The 16,113-nt window shown below is 56.8% G+C and overlaps 3 protein-coding genes across 3 annotated transcripts; all 3 read left to right on the plus strand.

Annotated features, from left to right (window-relative positions):
- The first annotated feature begins 41 nt into the window (after positions 1-41).
- On the plus strand, positions 42-2,752 carry RAB33A (RAB33A, member RAS oncogene family). The gene is made up of 2 exons (XM_065689648.1): positions 42-432; positions 2,229-2,752. Exons 1-2 carry the CDS (start codon positions 211-213, stop codon positions 2,682-2,684), a joined length of 678 nt encoding a protein of 225 aa, XP_065545720.1. The 5' UTR covers positions 42-210; the 3' UTR covers positions 2,685-2,752.
- Positions 2,753-2,773: 21 nt separating this feature from the next.
- RBMX2 (RNA binding motif protein X-linked 2) lies at positions 2,774-5,561 on the plus strand. The gene is made up of 6 exons (XM_065689647.1): positions 2,774-2,876; positions 3,021-3,136; positions 3,222-3,273; positions 3,343-3,472; positions 3,623-3,803; positions 4,698-5,561. Exons 1-6 carry the CDS (start codon positions 2,872-2,874, stop codon positions 5,120-5,122), a joined length of 909 nt encoding a protein of 302 aa, XP_065545719.1. The 5' UTR covers positions 2,774-2,871; the 3' UTR covers positions 5,123-5,561.
- Positions 5,562-6,151: 590 nt separating this feature from the next.
- SLC25A14 (solute carrier family 25 member 14) lies at positions 6,152-16,073 on the plus strand. Its single transcript, XM_065689467.1, has 9 exons — positions 6,152-6,270; positions 6,347-6,494; positions 7,038-7,132; positions 9,990-10,075; positions 10,343-10,438; positions 11,931-12,055; positions 13,126-13,261; positions 14,031-14,111; positions 14,827-16,073. Exons 1-9 carry the CDS (start codon positions 6,207-6,209, stop codon positions 14,866-14,868), a joined length of 873 nt encoding a protein of 290 aa, XP_065545539.1. The 5' UTR covers positions 6,152-6,206; the 3' UTR covers positions 14,869-16,073.
- The last annotated feature ends 40 nt before the right edge of the window (positions 16,074-16,113 follow it).

Consider the following 16,113-nt stretch of genomic DNA (forward strand, 5'->3'; position numbering starts at 1 on the left):
ATGGTGTGGGGGCGGGGCCGTGCTGTGCCGTGGCCGGTACGCGGGGCGGGGCCTTGCTGGTGCCGTAGCCGGTGCGTCGGGCCGTGCCGGGCCGTAGCCGGTGCGTGGGGCGGGGCAGCGCCGTGCCGTGCCGGTGCGTGGGGCCGAGCTGTGCCGCAGCCGGTGCGTGGGGCGGCACGGCCCCATGAGACGGTGAAGTGGAGGCGCGGAATGGCGGCGGGGGTCGGCGGGCGGCCGCCGGGCCCCGACTCCTCTCTGGAGCCGTACGTGCAGACCCGCATCTTCAAGATCATTGTGATCGGAGACTCGAACGTGGGCAAGACGTGCCTGACCTTCCGGTTCTGCGGGGGCACCTTCCCCGGGCAGACCGAGGCCACCATCGGTGTGGACTTCCGTGAGAAGACGGTGGAGATCGAGGGGGAGCGCATCAAGGTGGGCACGGCAGCGCCGGCCGGTCCCTACCCCATCCCCTGCCCCATCACTTGCCCCATCCCCTGTCCTGGTCCCTGCCCCAGGTTCTGAACGCCTCCTGGGGGCTTTTTCATCCCCAGCCCAGCTCGAGGGAGTGGAGCAGGGATGGTTTCTCCTCCCCGTGCTGCAGAGATGCTTTCCGAGCCCATCTCTGTTGCCTTGTCGCTGCCTGTGGGGTTTGCTTGAGCTGGCAGCCCAAGATGATGGCTCAGGGTGCAGCACGTCCATCTTGCCCCCTGGCCTCAGAGTGCCCTGAGAGCTCTGGTGCCATGGGAGAGGTGGGGCCGAGGATGAGCTCTGCAGAAACCAGTGTGGTTTCAGAAGCAGATGGCTGTGGGCTGCCAGGCCAGGAGCATGCAGGAGCTGGGTGCAGTGGGCTCCGCAGCTGCGGTGTTAATGCTGAAGGCGGCTCTTGGCGAGTACAGGGAGGGTGTCATCTCAGCAGCATTAGAATAGACTGAATTCATGGAATCCCAGCCTGGTTTGATTGGCAGGGACCTTAAAGCTCATCCAGCCCCAGCCGCGGGCAGCGATACCTTCCACTAGACCAGATTGCTCCAAGCCCCATCCAACCTGGAAGTGCATTGTTCACCTGCTGGTGATACTTTGTGTAGTTCAGCCAAGTGTACCACTCACTGCCTTCATTGCTAGGGCACGCTGCTGGCTCATGTCCAACCTGGTGTCCATCAGGACCCCCAGGTCCTGTCCTGCAAAGCCACTTCCAAGCTGGGTGCTCCCCAGCATGTCCTGGGGCCCGGAGTTGTTCTTCCCCAGGACAGGACTTGGCACTTCTCTGTTGAACTTCATGAGGGTGCTATTAGTGCATTTCTCCAGGCTGTTGAGGTCCCTCTAGACAGCAGCATGACCATCTCTCCTCTTAGCCATGCAGAGCTCCGTGCCCTGCTGCTGGTCTCACACAAAAGGTGGTTCCCATCTTCATCTTTGCCCTAACTCCTCTGTACAGACCTCTTTGTAATTGTTGGGGTTCTCTTTAATGACATAGGATTAGGTAGAAGAATGTCCTGATTTGGCACAAGAATGTGAGGTGAGAAGTACTTTGTGCAATTTTTCTGTGGTGGGGATGGTGGCCAAGTGTATCGGGAAAAGGCTGAGAAGCAGGGAGCAGTGCTTCCTGAATCATAGAATCCCAGCCTGGTTTGGTTGGCAGGGACCTTAAAGCTCATCCAGTTCCCACCCGCTGCCACAGGCAGGGACCCCTTCCACTGGAGCAGCTTGCTCCAAGCCCCTGTGTCCAACCTGGCCTTGAGCACTGCCAGGGATGGGGCAGCCACAGCTTCTCTGGGCACCCTGTGCCAGCGCCTCAGCACCCTCACAGGGAAGAGCTTCTGCCTAAGAGCTCAGCTCAGTCTCCCCTCTGGCAGGTTCAAGCCATTCCCCTTGGCCTGTCCCTACAGGCCCTTGTAAATGCAGGTGCTAAGGGATCTCTCTCTTACTAGATGAGCTGTGCTTTCTTGGTGGAATTACATAAGCATGTTCCCTGTCACATACAGCCTTGGGCACTGTCAGCGTAGGACAAAAGCTTGTGTAACTGATCCTCTGATCCTGGTTCATGTAGTAAGACACTGCCTCTCCCTGCAAGGCTCATTGCCTGTGCTTCCTCAGGCTGAGGTGCTGTGGTTGGAAGGGCCGGTGGGAAGCAGTCCCACATCTTCCTGCAGGGAGCTTGGTGAGCAGCCTGCCTCAGGGCGACACGCAGCGCTCCCGCAGCCTTCCTTCTCTTCTGCTTTGCTTCCCAGGTGCAAGTGTGGGACACAGCTGGCCAGGAGAGGTTTCGGAAGAGCATGGTGGAGCACTACTACCGCAACGTGCATGCTGTCGTTTTTGTTTATGATGTCACGAAGATGTCGTCCTTCACCAACCTCAAGACATGGATTGAGGAGTGCAATGGGCATGCGGTGTCCCCCACTGTCCCTAGAGTGCTCGTTGGCAACAAGTGTGACTTGAAAGACCTGATCCAAGTGCCATCCAGCATGGCCCTCAAGTTCGCCGATGCTCACAATATGCTTTTGTTTGAGACCTCGGCCAAGGACCCTAAGGAGAGCCAGAACGTGGATGCGATCTTCATGTGCCTGGCCTGCCGGCTGAAGGCGCAGCGCTCGCTGCCCTGCCGGGACCTGGGGGGCTGGTCGGGCCAGGCCCGGAGGCTGGAGGCAGCGCACACCACCAGCAGTAAAACCTCCTGCCCGTGCTGAGCGGGACCGGCGGCACGGCCCCGGTCCCGGCCCCGTTCGTCCCAATAAAGTCTCTGCGGCTCCAGACAGCTCTGGGTCTTGCTTTGCGCGGCTCGGCAGCGATCGGGCTCGGCTGAGCTCGGCTCCGCTCGGGCTCTGCTCGGCTCCGGCTCGGCTGCGCGCATGCGCAGTCTGCGGCGCCGCCGCCATGAAGTAGGTGTGCGGGGCGCGGAGGAGGGGAGGGAGGGAAAGGTGTGTGTCCCGTCCTCCGTCCTCCGTCCCCCGTCCCCGGTTCCCCGTCCCCCGTCCCCGGTCCCCGGTCCCCGTGCTGGAGCTGAATGTGCCCCCCGCCCTCAGCCCCCTCACGAAGGTGAAGCTGATCAACGAGCTGAACGCGCGGGAGGCGGAGCTGGGCGTGCAGGAGGCGGTCTCGTGGCACGCGGAGTACAAGGACAGCGCCTGGATCTTCATCGGTACGGCCGGGGAGGGCCGGGGGCGCCGGGCCGGGGCCTGCGCGGTGCCCGTGCCCCGTTCCTCCCTGCCGCTCTCTCCCCGCAGGCGGGCTGCACTACGAGCTGACCGAGGGCGATGTCATCTGCGTGTTCTCGCAGTAAGTGCCGCAGCCCCCGGGCCTGCCGCGGCCCTGCCGCTGCCTCGGGTGCTCAGGAGTGTGTTGCAGGTACGGGGAGGTCGTCAACATCAACCTGGTGAGGGACAAGAAGACCGGAAAGTCCAAAGGCTTCTGCTTTCTCTGCTATGAGGACCAGAGGAGCACCATCCTCGCTGTTGATAATTTCAATGGGATCAAGGTGAGGGAGCAGCCTGGGAGGCAGGTCTTTCTGTCTGTCACCCTCATGTGGCTCCTATAAAGCTGCCTCACATCAGCCGGGAGCCCTGGCCACCCACAGTGTGCGGGGAGCTGGGGTGTGCCCTCGCTAACAGCAGGCCTCCCCTCATAGATCAAAGGAAGGACAATTCGAGTGGACCATGTGGCCAACTATCGGCCTCCCCAGGACTCTGATGACTTGGATGATGTTACAAAAACCCTCCATGCAAAGGGTTGTGGAGTTAAAACGCCGCCTCATACGTCATCTGATTCCCTGTCAGAAGATGATGATGTGCCTGTAAAAAAGCCAAAAGGTGAGGGGTGCTTCTGCAGCCCTGACCCCCAGTGGGCGCCTCTGCACAGAGCCCTTGGCCTTGAGGGGGCCCTTTCCTCAGGGAAGCACCAAGGGTGTGTGGCTCTTGGAAAGAGCAGGGTGGGAGTTGTGCTTTGGGAAGCATGGAGAGGGAAGGCTTAGGAAGAGCACCACTTCACACCTGGATGTTGCTGCTGTATGACTGGAGTGCTGCAGGTGTATGGGATGGCCATTGTGGCCTGTGTGAGACAACGAAATTGAACAGAACATAAAGCAGCAGATCTGGAGCAGCTTCTGTGGCTGGAAGCTGAAGCCAAAGAAGGTGGGGGGAGTGTGGACTGGGTGGACTTTAAAGGTTCTTTCTAGCCCCGAGTACACCTAAAAATGCAGCACAAGGTAAACCCAACTGAGTGCCTGAATACCTCCTGTTCTCAGGGGCTGCAGCAGGATTTGTTGTGAGATGTAGAATGCATCCACAGTGACTTGAATGAATGTGAAGGACCAGCCCATGCAGCTGCAGTGATGGATTTTTAGCAGCTGTTGGGTTTATTTTTGATCCATGCAGCAGAGATCTTGGAAAAGTTACCCTAGGTAGAGCAAGTGGGGTGCCAGAAGCAGGGACTTGTAGTAGGAGCTGCTTAATGTGGCTTGCTAATGACTGTTGGGCAGCATGCACCTGCGATTACAGCAAGGACACAGCCTGGTGAGCACTAAAGAAGGAATTAGGATGGCTGAGGCTGGAGGAGAGAAGCATCAAGGTTGGAAGTGGAATGGGATCACTAAGGGGGATGCAGGCTGTGTAGCTTGGAGGAGGAGAACTTAAATGGGAGGGAGCTGGAGAGTCGGGGTGGTGCCTGTGGGACTGTCCATCCCAGACACAAACCGTGTATTGCAGAGAGGAGCAGAGAAGAGCGGCCACAGGCGAGCTCCCAGTCTGGGAAGAGAGCGGTGTCCGTGGAGGAGGCACATCCCAGGATCAAGATTAAGAAGGAGAAGGAGGACCCGGCCTACGAGCGTTACGCCAGTGGGAGCCAGCAGCCCGGGAGGGGCTCGGAGAGGAAGCCTACAGGCAGGACACAGCGGGAAGAGGAGGAGCGGAGGCACCAGAGGCCCCTGGAGAGGAGAGGGGAGAGGAGCTGCCAGGAGCAGCGGGGCCAGGGCGGGTTGCGGGAAGGCAGGTGGGAGGAGGCCGGCAGGAGGGGTGAGTGTCCTGGCAGCCGCCGGGGAGAGTGTCCCGAGGGTGGCTGGGCCCGGGAGCGCAGCCCCCAGGAGCTCTGCCACCGCGAGCGCGGTTCTTCCAGGGGCTCCAGCCGCTGCTGACACCCCAGAACCTGCGCGGAGCCTCCCTAGGGACCTCCAGCCACTTCCACTTGGGTCCTTGTTCCCTTCTGGGCCAGGGCTCTCCTCACCACTGTGGTGTGGACCAGGACATTCCTTAGCTGCTGTCTTTGGCCCTTCCTGCAGCCATGGACTCTCATCAGGATGCTGCACTGCATTGTGGAGGTGGTCACTGGGAGCAGCAGGATTCTCCCATTCCCAAAATACCTGGGTCCATAGGGGTGTCCCCCCTGTGCACTGTTGGGAGAGACTGGCTGGTACCTTGTTGGCCTCATATGCCGGGACTGGGTCCAGCATTGCCCAGCACCATGCCTGGATCCTGTGCTGCATCCCCAGGGCTGCACTGCTGCAGTGGGGCTGTTTACTGTTGGTTTTCATTTTGGTTTAAATTACTTTTATTAAAATGTTACCTGTTAACTCAGCGGTCACTTTGGAGCAGCATTTGTCCCCTGGTGTCATGGGTGGGAGATGCTGACATGGTGTGCAGTGACAGGGGGATGTTCATAAAATCACAGTGTGGTTTGGGTTAAACGGACCTTAAAGCTCCTCCAGCTCCAACCCCTGCCACGGGCAGGGACCCCTTCCACGGGAGCAGCTTGCTCCAAGCCCCTGTGTCCAACCTGGCCTTGAGCACTGCCAGGGATGGGGCAGCCACAGCTTCTCTGGGCACCCTGTGCCAGCGCCTCAGCACCCTCACAGGGAAGAGCTTCTGCCTAAGAGCTCAGCTCAGTCTCCCCTCTGGCAGGTTCAAGCCATTCCCCTTGGCCTGTCCCTACAGGCCCTTGTCCCAAGCCCCTCTCCAGGTTCCCTGCAGCCCCTTCAGGCACTGGAGCTGCTCTCAGGTCTCCCCTTCAGGAGCCTTCTCTTGTCCAGGCTGCCCCAGCGCAGCTCTCTCAGCCTGGCTTCGGAGCGGGGGGTTTGTACCCGTAATTGGTTGGTAGCAGAAAAAACCGCTCCGACCGCGTGGCTGCGCGCCGGGGAGCGGGGCGGATGGAGCTTCGGGTCGCCCAAGCTTCCGGATCCGGTGGCTCCGGGCTCCGCCCGCGCCGCCGCGCTGCGCCATGCCATGTCCGCGCTGAGCTGGAAACCCTTCGTGTACGGCGGGCTCGCCTCTATCGTGGCCGAGTTCGGTGAGGCGGGGGCCGGGCCGGGGAGGGCCGGGGCCGGCGGGGGGGCCGCGGCCGCTGACAGACGCTGTCCCCGCAGGCACGTTCCCTGTGGACCTCACCAAGACGCGCCTGCAGGTGCAGGGCCAGAGCGCCGATGCGCGGTTCCGCGAGGTCCGGTACCGCGGCATGTTCCACGCTCTCTTCCGCATCTGCCGGGAGGAGGGCGGCCGCGCTCTCTACTCAGGGTGAGCACCGGGGGGCAGGACCCACCATACCGGGAAGCCCTCACCCGTCCGGGTCCATCCCGGCCCAACCCTGTGCCTATTCTGCCTCTCCCGCTCTGGGACCCTCGCCTGCCCCGCCCCCCCATCCCACTTCGGGAATCCCCTTTCATCCCGGTTTGGGCCCCCCCTGCCCGTTCCGGGGCCAGGCAGCGGTGCTGCTGTGCATCCTGGAGATTCCCCGTCTTCCCGAGGTACAGAGCAGGGAACTGTATGCCAGAGCTCCTGTGGGTGCTGGGCTCCCGTGCTGTACGTATGGGCGGGGGGGGGGGAGCATCTGAGATGCTTCCAGGTCAGCCAGAGTTATCCTGTGCTCCCGGGGTTGTTATCCTGTGCTCCCTGTTCCGATGCACTGCTGGGGGAGGGGGTGGTGTGTGGTGTCAGACCCGTGTCAAGGCTGTGTTTGGCCTAGGCTGTGCCCCTCGGTGGTGATGGGGAGTGCTCCATGCTGGGCCTGCAGGGAGATCCAGCCCATGGCAGGGCTCAGTGTGTTGTCTGTCCCCCCAGGATCGCCCCTGCCCTGCTAAGACAGGCATCCTACGGCACCATTAAGATCGGCATCTACCAGAGCTTGAAGCGGCTCTTTGTGGATCGCATGGAAGGTTGGTGTGGGTGAGCGTGGCACCTCCGGCCTCCCCAAGGTGCCCTGCGAGGTCTTGTACTCTCTGTCCGGTCCAGTTTTCCTCATTCCTTTCCCAGCTACGATTCCCACAGGAACAGAGTTGTTGCTACTGTGTTGTTACTCTGTGCTGTGGTTCTGTTTGTGGGGTAATAGCCAGGATGTGCTTCCACACAGGCGGGAATCTGGGTGTGCTTGGTGCTGCCCACAGCCGCAGCCAGCTCTTTCCCTAGCCTTTATTTCTGCTTTGCAGTGCCAAACCCAAAGGTATTGTGGCCCCAGGCTCATCTCTTTTAGGATTAGTCTTGAGGAAGGCATCCAGCCATCTGTACATCAGGTTGTTACGTGGGTTGAAAGCTCCAGCAGCGAGTCCCTGCGATTTTCCTGCTGGAGCCTTTGAGCCCATGTGCCTGAATGCGGCACATCCAGATAGAAGTTGTACTGTCCAGCTCTGTAGCCATGGCTCCATCTGGGATACAGCCAATGCTCCTGACCTGTGCACCTCTGGGAATGGGGCCTTGGCTCCCACCAAGAGCAGAGCAGCAGGAGCCTGGTACATGTTCACTGAAGGAGCACCACGATGTGCATGTGCCGTTTTAATCCCTGGTGTGACACGGGTGAATCCTGCCATAGAATCATAGAATAGTTAGGGTTGGAAAGGACCTCAAGATCATCCAGTTCCAAACCGCGTCCTATGGGCAGGGACACCTCACACTAAACCATGTCACCCGAGGCTCTGTCCAACCTGGCCTTGAACACCGTGGGGATGGAGCACTCACAACCTCCCTGGGCAACCCATTCCAGTGTCCCACCACCCTAACAGGAAAGAATTTCCTCCTTATATCCAATCTAAACTTCCCCTGTTTAAGTTTTAACCCATTACCCCTTGTCCTGTCACTACAGTCCCTGATGAAGAGTCCCTCCCCAGCATCCCTATAGGCCCCCTTCAGATACTGGAAGGCTGCTATGAGGTCTCTACTCAGCCTTCTCTTCTCCAGGCTGAACAGCCCCAACTTCCTCAGCCTGTCTTCGTATGGGAGGTGCTCCAGTCCCTGATCATCCTCGTGGCCTCCTCTGGACTTGTTCCAGCAGTTCCATGTCCTTTTTATGTTGAGGACACCAGAACTGCACACAATGCTCCAGGTGAGGTCTCACAAGGGCAGAGTAGAGGGGCAGGATCACCTCCTTCGACCTGCTGGTCACACTCCTTTAGATGCAGCCCAGGATACGGTTGGCTTTCTGGGCTGCAAGCGCACACTGAAGCCGGATCCTGTTCATTTTCTCATCGACCAGCACACCCAAGTCCTTCTCTGCAGGGCCGCTCTGAATCTCTTCTTTGCCCAGTCTGTAGCTGTGCCTGGGATTGCTCCGACCCAGGTGTAGGACGTTGCACTTGTCATGTTTGAACTTCATAAGGCTGGCATCAGCCCACCTCACAAGCGTGTCAAGGTCCCTCTGGATGGCATCCCTTCCCTCCAGCATATCAACTGAACCACACAGCTTGGTGTCATCGGCAAACTTGCTGAGGGTGCACTCAATCCCACTGTCCATGCCAGCGACAAAGATGTTGACCAAGACCTGTCCCAGCACTGATCCCTGAGGGACACCACTCTCCCGCTGGACACTGAGCCATTGACCACAACTCTTTGTGTGCAGCCATCCAGCCAGTTCTTTATCCACCGAGTGCTCCACCTATCAAATTGATATCTCTCCAATTTAGAGACAAGGATGTCGTGTGGGACAGTGTCAAACTCTTTGCACAAGTCCAGGTAGATGACACCAACTGCTCTACCCCTGTCCATCAGTTCCGTAGCCCCATCATAGAAAGCCACCAAACTGGTCAGGCAGGATTTCCCCTTAGTGAAGCCATGCTGGCTGTCACCAAGCACCTTGTTGTTTTTCATGTGCCTTAGCATGCCATCCAGGAGAATCTGCTCCAAAATTTTGCTAGGCATGGAGGTGAGACTGACTGGGCTGTAGTTCCCCTGTCACACCATTCCAGCCCAGGAAGGGGTGGCCGGGCTGGTTGGCAGCACAGTGAGGACCAGGAGCACGTGGGAGCCTCTTTCCAAGGCTGCTCTGCTCTGCAGTGCCGCCTCCCCGGTGCGTGGTGCTGTGCCTGTGCAGCACCACGTGCCTCCTCACTGCCTGTGGCAGCAGTTTCGCCTGTGAGTACCCTTCTCTGAATGTTTGTCTCCCTGCAGGCCTGGGGCAGACAGTGGCCTGGTCTCCTTTGGGAAGTGCAGTGGTCAGTACCAGCCAAGGGTTGTTCCTTTTCTTGACATAACCAACACCCTAATACTGGGCCTGGAAGTCTTGGATTATTCCCCCTGGAACTAATCACATCTAACTCTCCGCCTGGGTGCCTGCTCTCGGTTCTCTTGAGGTGGCTGCATAGTCTGAGCGTGGCCAGCTAGGGCTCCAGATCAAACCAGTTGGCATCAGGTTGCCTTGAGAAGCATTGGGCTGCCCCTCTCTGTCTCCCTCTGCCTTGGCTTGAATCCATCATGATGCCATCACTGGACACTGAAATCTCAGATAATTGTCCAAAATGTCCATGTCCTTCAGACTGTTCTTTGTCTGATGAGCTGGATCCACCAGTAAGACCCGCTTCTCTCTGAGTGTGTTGCTGAGTGTTCCAGCTGCTCTTTCCAGCTCTGGCAGGTGTGGGGACAGATCTGCTGTGAGCTGGTGGCACTGGTCAGCCTCTGCTCGTGCACCTTCACCATGTGGTTTGTGAGCTGAGCTCCTCTGCTGTTCCCAGTTTCTTGCTTGCTCAATGCAATCCATGCACCTTCCCTTCAGCTCTTCAGGATCTGACTTTCTTTTCTTGGTTGCAGATGAAACGTTGCTGATCAATGTCATCTGTGGGGTGGTTTCAGGGGTGATCTCCTCTGCACTTGCCAACCCGACAGATGTGCTAAAGGTAGGAACGTGTCTGGAGAGAGCTCCTGCTGGGCTGTGGTTTGACATGTGGAAGGTGCTACTCTCTGGTGCAGGGAGGTGCTGTCTGCTGGCAGCAGCTCTGCTCATCTGGGGCCTTATTGATGGGGGCAGAAGCAATAAGAAGAATGGTGATGAGGTGGAGGCTGTTGCTATCCCCGTGCCCTGCAGGTGGGGACATGTGGGGAGTGGTGTCTGCTCTGAGCTGTTCTTCCCATCACTGACCTGGTGTATCTCATGTTTCTTTCAGATCCGAATGCAGGCTCAAGGCAGTTTATTCCAGGGGGGCATGATTGGCAGCTTCATTGACATCTACCAGCAGGAGGGTACCCGAGGCCTCTGGAGGGTGAGTGCTGGCTGTGGAACCCCCTCCACTAGTAGCAGAGCTAGCAGCTTCCTCAGCTCACTACTCTTGGCTGCAGCTGTCGAGGAGAACTGTGAACCAAGGGGAGTAGCAGAGTTACAAGCAGAAGCACAGCTGCAGTGGGGATGGGGCCTGTGCCACAGCAGCCCCAGTGCTGGGCCAGGCAGACCTGGTTTCCAGGGCTGAAATGTGTCTGTGAAGTTTCAGGTACAGGCAGCAGTCAAATTTCTCCCTCTTACGGTCCCTGATGTCCTTTACAGAAGGTACCTGTGTGGGAAGGGGAGGAGGAATCCGTCATCTGCCAGTGTTGACTCAGTATTTACTTCGAGATTATTTCTCCTCTCTAGACACAGACACTGGAGAGGGGAAGAGAGACTAGAAAAGATATGAGACCCTCAGTGTTGCTGATGTGTGCTGCAGAAAGGACACGGTGCAGAGACAGATCAGTCTTGAGGTGGATTCCAGTGATGAAGCTAGTCATGCTGCAGTCTGGTGTGGGACAGCCACTGTCTCCTCTCTCCAGTCTCCTCTCAGGCTGAGGCAGAAATGTTTGTGCTCACCAGCTCTGGCATCACCATGTGGGGAGTTTTGAGCTGGCTGTGCCAGGCCTGGGTTAGGCAGGAGCCTAGGAGGAGACTGTCAGGCGCTGCATTAGCACAGCAGGAGCCAGACACCTGGCAAGTACTTTTCCTTCTTGCAGCAGCTTTGGGTTTGTGTGGTGAGAAAGCTGCCTGTCCTGATAGCTCATACACAGCTCAGCCACATGGGAGGGTTCCTCCAGTCCCAGTGACCAGGAGCTTTCTCATGGGTCTCTGGATTACTTGGATGGCATTAGTGCCTGTGAAATGGCCCAACTCCACACTGGTGCCATGTTCTCCGTGTTCTGCAAGCTCATAGACATTTGCACATCTCGTTCCTGGTGAGGGGTTGCTGGGCTGGCTCTCTTATAGAAGGTGGCTGGTTCCTCTTGACTAAGCTCATAGTTGTTGCAGTAATTGTCTTGCCAGTTCCAGATCAATGTCCTGCTGGCAGCAATTCTTCGTACATGAAAACCTCCTAAGTCAGAAGCTTTCACAAAGCTGTTCTGTAGCAAGGAGGAGCTGGAGCTCCACCTGCCTCGTTAAAGAGCTGCTCCTCTTGGGGTGCAGGATGTTTCCTGGTGTTAAAATGGGTGGGTGCTGTTCGGTGGGGAAAGATGAGTGGATTTTAGCCCGATTCCTGCATGCTCGTGGCTGGGAGGAGGGCAGCAGTGAGTTCGTCTGCCCGGAGGAACGCTGCCAGGGGCAAGGAGTCCTCCTGAGCTCGGGAGTAAAGCTGGGAGGCGGCGTGCTTGACCTCAGAGCTCCAGCTGCAAGGCAGGGCAGGGAGGTATGGAGCGGATTGTCAGCAAAAGGTCCCTGAGAGGAAGGAGGGGGATTTGTTAGAGTAGCTGCAGCCCCCAGCTCTGTCTGTAACTGCTGCTTGTGCTCTGCAGGGTGTTGTCCCAACAGCTCAGAGAGCTGCCATTGTGGTCGGCGTGGAGCTGCCAGTCTACGACATCACCAAGAAGCACTTAATCCTGTCAGGCTTGATGGGTGACACCATCTTTGCCCACTTCATGTGAGTATTTTCTACTTCACTCTCCAGGCTTGGCAGGGGTGTGGGAAGCAGAGGAGCAAGGTGGGATTAGGGCTGAGACCTGTTCCCAAAGCCAGTGCTCTGAGCTGCAGAGAACAGGCTTGGTGCTTCAGAGGGATCGAGTGTGTTGACTGTAGCAGCTCAGCGAGTACCAGCAGGTATTCCCAGGGAGACCTCCCTGGAGAAGGAGCCAGGCAGAAATCATGGAATGTCAGGGTGATGTCAGCTCACTGATGTCAGCCACAAACGCCGTTGCTCCGTGTGCGTGCCCTGGTATGAGCAAGGCAGGAGTTGCAGATGTGTGACTGTGTGTAGCAGTCACCTGAAACAACTGCTCTAGCCTGAGGTCCTCGCCTGAACCAGGGCTGTCAGCTTGCAGGCGTTGCTCTAAAAGCAACGAGGTAAAGAGAGACTTGCAAAGTTGATGAGGCCCTGAGCTTGAGCCAGGTTTGAAGTCAGCCTGCTCTGAGCAGGGCGTGGGTTACAGACCTCCTGGAGGCTTTTTTCCAGCAACATTTTCCTGTTCTTCTGGCAGACACTTTAGTTGAGGTGCTGCAGTGCTCCTGTTGGGTTTGTGTTCCAGTGGGCTGAAGGTAATGAGCACTGCACCATATGTGGAGGGAGGGGACTTGCAGCTGCATGCTCCCTCTTGCTGCTGCCTTTGGCCTTCCTCCCTCCTTCCCCACCCCGAAGAAGTATTTGCTGTGGTGAGCAGGATGTGTGCTTCTGAGAGGCCGCCTTCAGGTCTATGTTGCCTTGATGGCACCCGGAGGCACTTGCTGGGCTGCAGTCTGCCCTCTGGAGACCAGCAATGGGCTCTGACAAGGGTCTACGTAAGACAAAGCTGAGCATTTCCCTTCCCCTGGAGTGTCTCTCTGGGCTCCTGAGGTTATCTGCGTGCTTCCTGGGTGGGAACAGGTAGTGCAGTTAATGTCTATTGCAAAGTGCCTGTCATAAAATGCAGTGAAAGGTGTTCTCTTGTGCTGCTGTCCTGGGGGAGCCAGAGCACTGTGCTCAGAGCTGTTCCTGTCTCTCTTCTGCTGTGTGTACAGTTCCAGTTTCACCTGTGGGCTGGCTGGTGCCATCGCCTCCAACCCTGTGGACGTGGTGCGGACACGGATGATGAACCAGCGGGCGATTGTGGGCAACACAGAGCTCTATAAGGGTACCCTGGATGGCCTGGTGAAGGTATGGAGGTGCATGACTGTGGGAATCGCCGGGAGACGAGCTCATCAGATGATGACCAACAAGTCTCGTTTATTGCTAAGCAGATGGATACTTATATACCTTGCTTGCATGTTTATAGTTTGGTTACAGAGAGATTATTGGCTTATAGCTTTTACATGTTACAAGATCATTGGTTTATAGCTTCTACATTTTTGCAGCTACACCGTGCATCCCCCCACCATCCTCCTTCTCATGCACTTATCACTTAGTGGCCTTGGCTGTGATTGGTCATAGTATGTTGCTGTTTGCCGGTGTCCTTCATTTCCTCATTATCTGGCCTGAGAGGTTTGCACCATGTTCTACACAGATGTCTTGTTTCAGCTCGTTGATGGGAATGTGACCATTTGACCTTTTTCGACAAGCCAATCCTCCACACATGACGTGGGCAGATCCTGTCCTCAGGAGCCTGGGCAGCTCCCAGTGCCACTCACACTGGTGGAAGCAGTTAGATTTGCCAGAGACAGGATGTGCTCAGTAGTGAGCGCTTTGGACAAACCAGGCCCAGAGTCACCTCCCTGAGGTCCCTTGAGCCTCTCCCAACCTCCTGGGACAGAACTCTGTCAGTGATGCAGTTTAATTAGGTTCATATGCTGACACAACAGCATCCCCACTGTTGTCTGCTTACTGCAGCATTTGTAAGGGTCCATTGTATGCCACGTGGCATTAGGGAGGTGGGCAGAGCATCGATCTGGTGTGTCTCATAACTCGTCTGTCTCTTTTCTCCTCCTAGACATGGAAGAGCGAGGGCTTCTTTGCACTCTACAAAGGTTTCTGGCCCAACTGGCTTCGGCTTGGTCCCTGGAACATCATTGTATCCTTGAGCGTGCTGCTGGGAGGTTGTGGTACAGACAGGGAGGGGAGAACTGAGCTGTCAAGGGGAATGTAGAGCGAACACCCCAATGGGGCAGTTTGTTGTCTTCCTTGTAGCAGCCCAGGGTGACCTCCCTGTCCCCTTTGACAGACATAAGCTGTGATGTGGCTGCTGCTGGTTCAAGTGCCAGAGTGCCCCTGGTGTGACTGCGGATGCTGTGGCCAGTGCAGGGACTTGAGGGCAGTAGCACAGGGGTTCCCTCTGGACTGGGTGCTCATGAGTGTGTGGCTCGAGACTCCCTTTGCCTGAGCTCCTGAAGATGCTGTAGCTGCTGGATCAGCTTCTGTTCATGAGGAAAGCTTGGGAATGTTCTGCTGCTCCTAGACGGGTGCTGCTGTGCTGCAGAACCAGCACGAGCTCAGGAGCTCCTCTTGCCCTTTGAAATTGTGTGTGTCATTTAAAGAAGCCTGGGGTTAGAGCCCCCTCCCTTTCTCCATGGTCTGGGCAAGCCTGGCCCAGTTTGCTTCTGGGTCAGTTTTCTCTCTCCCAGTAGCTCCTATTCCTCAGCTCTCTCCCACCTCTGCAGATGAGTTGATGGTGTCTGGAAGAGGCCTCCCCATGCTGTGCTGATGCTCTGCCATCAGCCTGGTCATGCCAGGAGACCCTGGGGCTGCTGCCTTGTGCATCTGCCTTAATTCCTTGACATTCCCTTCAGTTTTTTATCACATACGAGCAGCTGAAGCGGCTTCCGTTCTGACAGCTGGCTTCAGCCCCCGAGTCCTCTCCAGGACATGCAGCAGAGCTTCGCTGCAGCCTTCCTTCATCTCACCATCCTGTGTCTTGCTGTGTTGGTAACTGTGGGTCTGGGCCCTCCCCTCCCCAAGCGCACGGTCCCTGGAGCATGCTCTGGCTGAGGAGTACCTGGGGGGCTGGAGGCGGGTGCTGTGTGAGTCTTTGTGTCAGGGCAAGTGTTAAGGGTGTCTGAGCGGGCTTGAGCGGTATCTTCTGTGAAGATCTGGGTGTTCCCGTGGCCTTTGGCTGCTGCCATGGGGGTGGTTTGGCTCGTGTGTGCTGCTCGGCCGTGGTGGAGGCTGGGCTGGATGGGGGCTGGCGTGTGTCCTACCTGAACCTCATTAAATTATTTATTGACTGGTGGCTGAGCCTGTGTTTGGGTGGGTTTGCTGCAGGGACCCAGAGCGCCTGCTCCAGCTGCCCTGGGAGGGAGCAGCAGCTATTCCTAATGTTCAGCACACTCCATGGATCTTTCTCCAAACTGATGTATGTAAAAGCAGTCTTTAGGGTTCATTACAATAGAAATGTTTCTGAATGAAAGTAATTGTTAGTGATGAAACCAAGTTGCAAAGTCTCAGCCTCTTACTGCTTACATTGGGTTTGCTTTTATTGTTTTTAAATCAGGTTAAATGTGATTTCAAGCTGAATTCAGACATCCCACTACTTTAAGATGGTGGCTCTAACGTTGCTAGTGCTGAGTAGAACATCAAGCAAGATATTTTGGTCTCTTATTTAATGTGTATGTTTGTGAAAGCCAACAGCTCTTGTGGTCCTACTCCCTGTCCTCGTTGTGGGGTGGCTTCAGGTTGGATGAAGGTCTGTGGTGAATTTCCTCCATGCAAACTGCACGAGGGATGTTCAGACAAAGCCAGCCTGGACAATGAGAGCCGTGCTGTGAAGGTGTCGCTGCCGTGTGCGAGCACGTGCATGAGGAAGGGCATTCCAAGAAGCTCCTGGACTTAAGTCATGCCCTGAACAGAGGTGGTACCCCAGGGCTATGGCTTAGCAGGCTGTGAGGACTCTCCTCACAGTTAAACTGCACTTGCAAGCTGTCAAAAATGGGGAGCAGTGGATTCGGTGTGGACAAGGTCCGTACGCGTCACCTGGCCTCCCTCATGGAGAGGGTTTCTAAACCTGACAAAGTAAATCAATACTGATGTGGTGGATGAATATGAGTCTATTTCGAGATGGATTTTAACTGCAGTTCATG

Source organism: Lathamus discolor, chromosome 9 (assembly GCF_037157495.1).
Source record: "Lathamus discolor isolate bLatDis1 chromosome 9, bLatDis1.hap1, whole genome shotgun sequence".
NCBI lineage: Eukaryota > Metazoa > Chordata > Aves > Psittaciformes > Psittacidae > Lathamus > Lathamus discolor.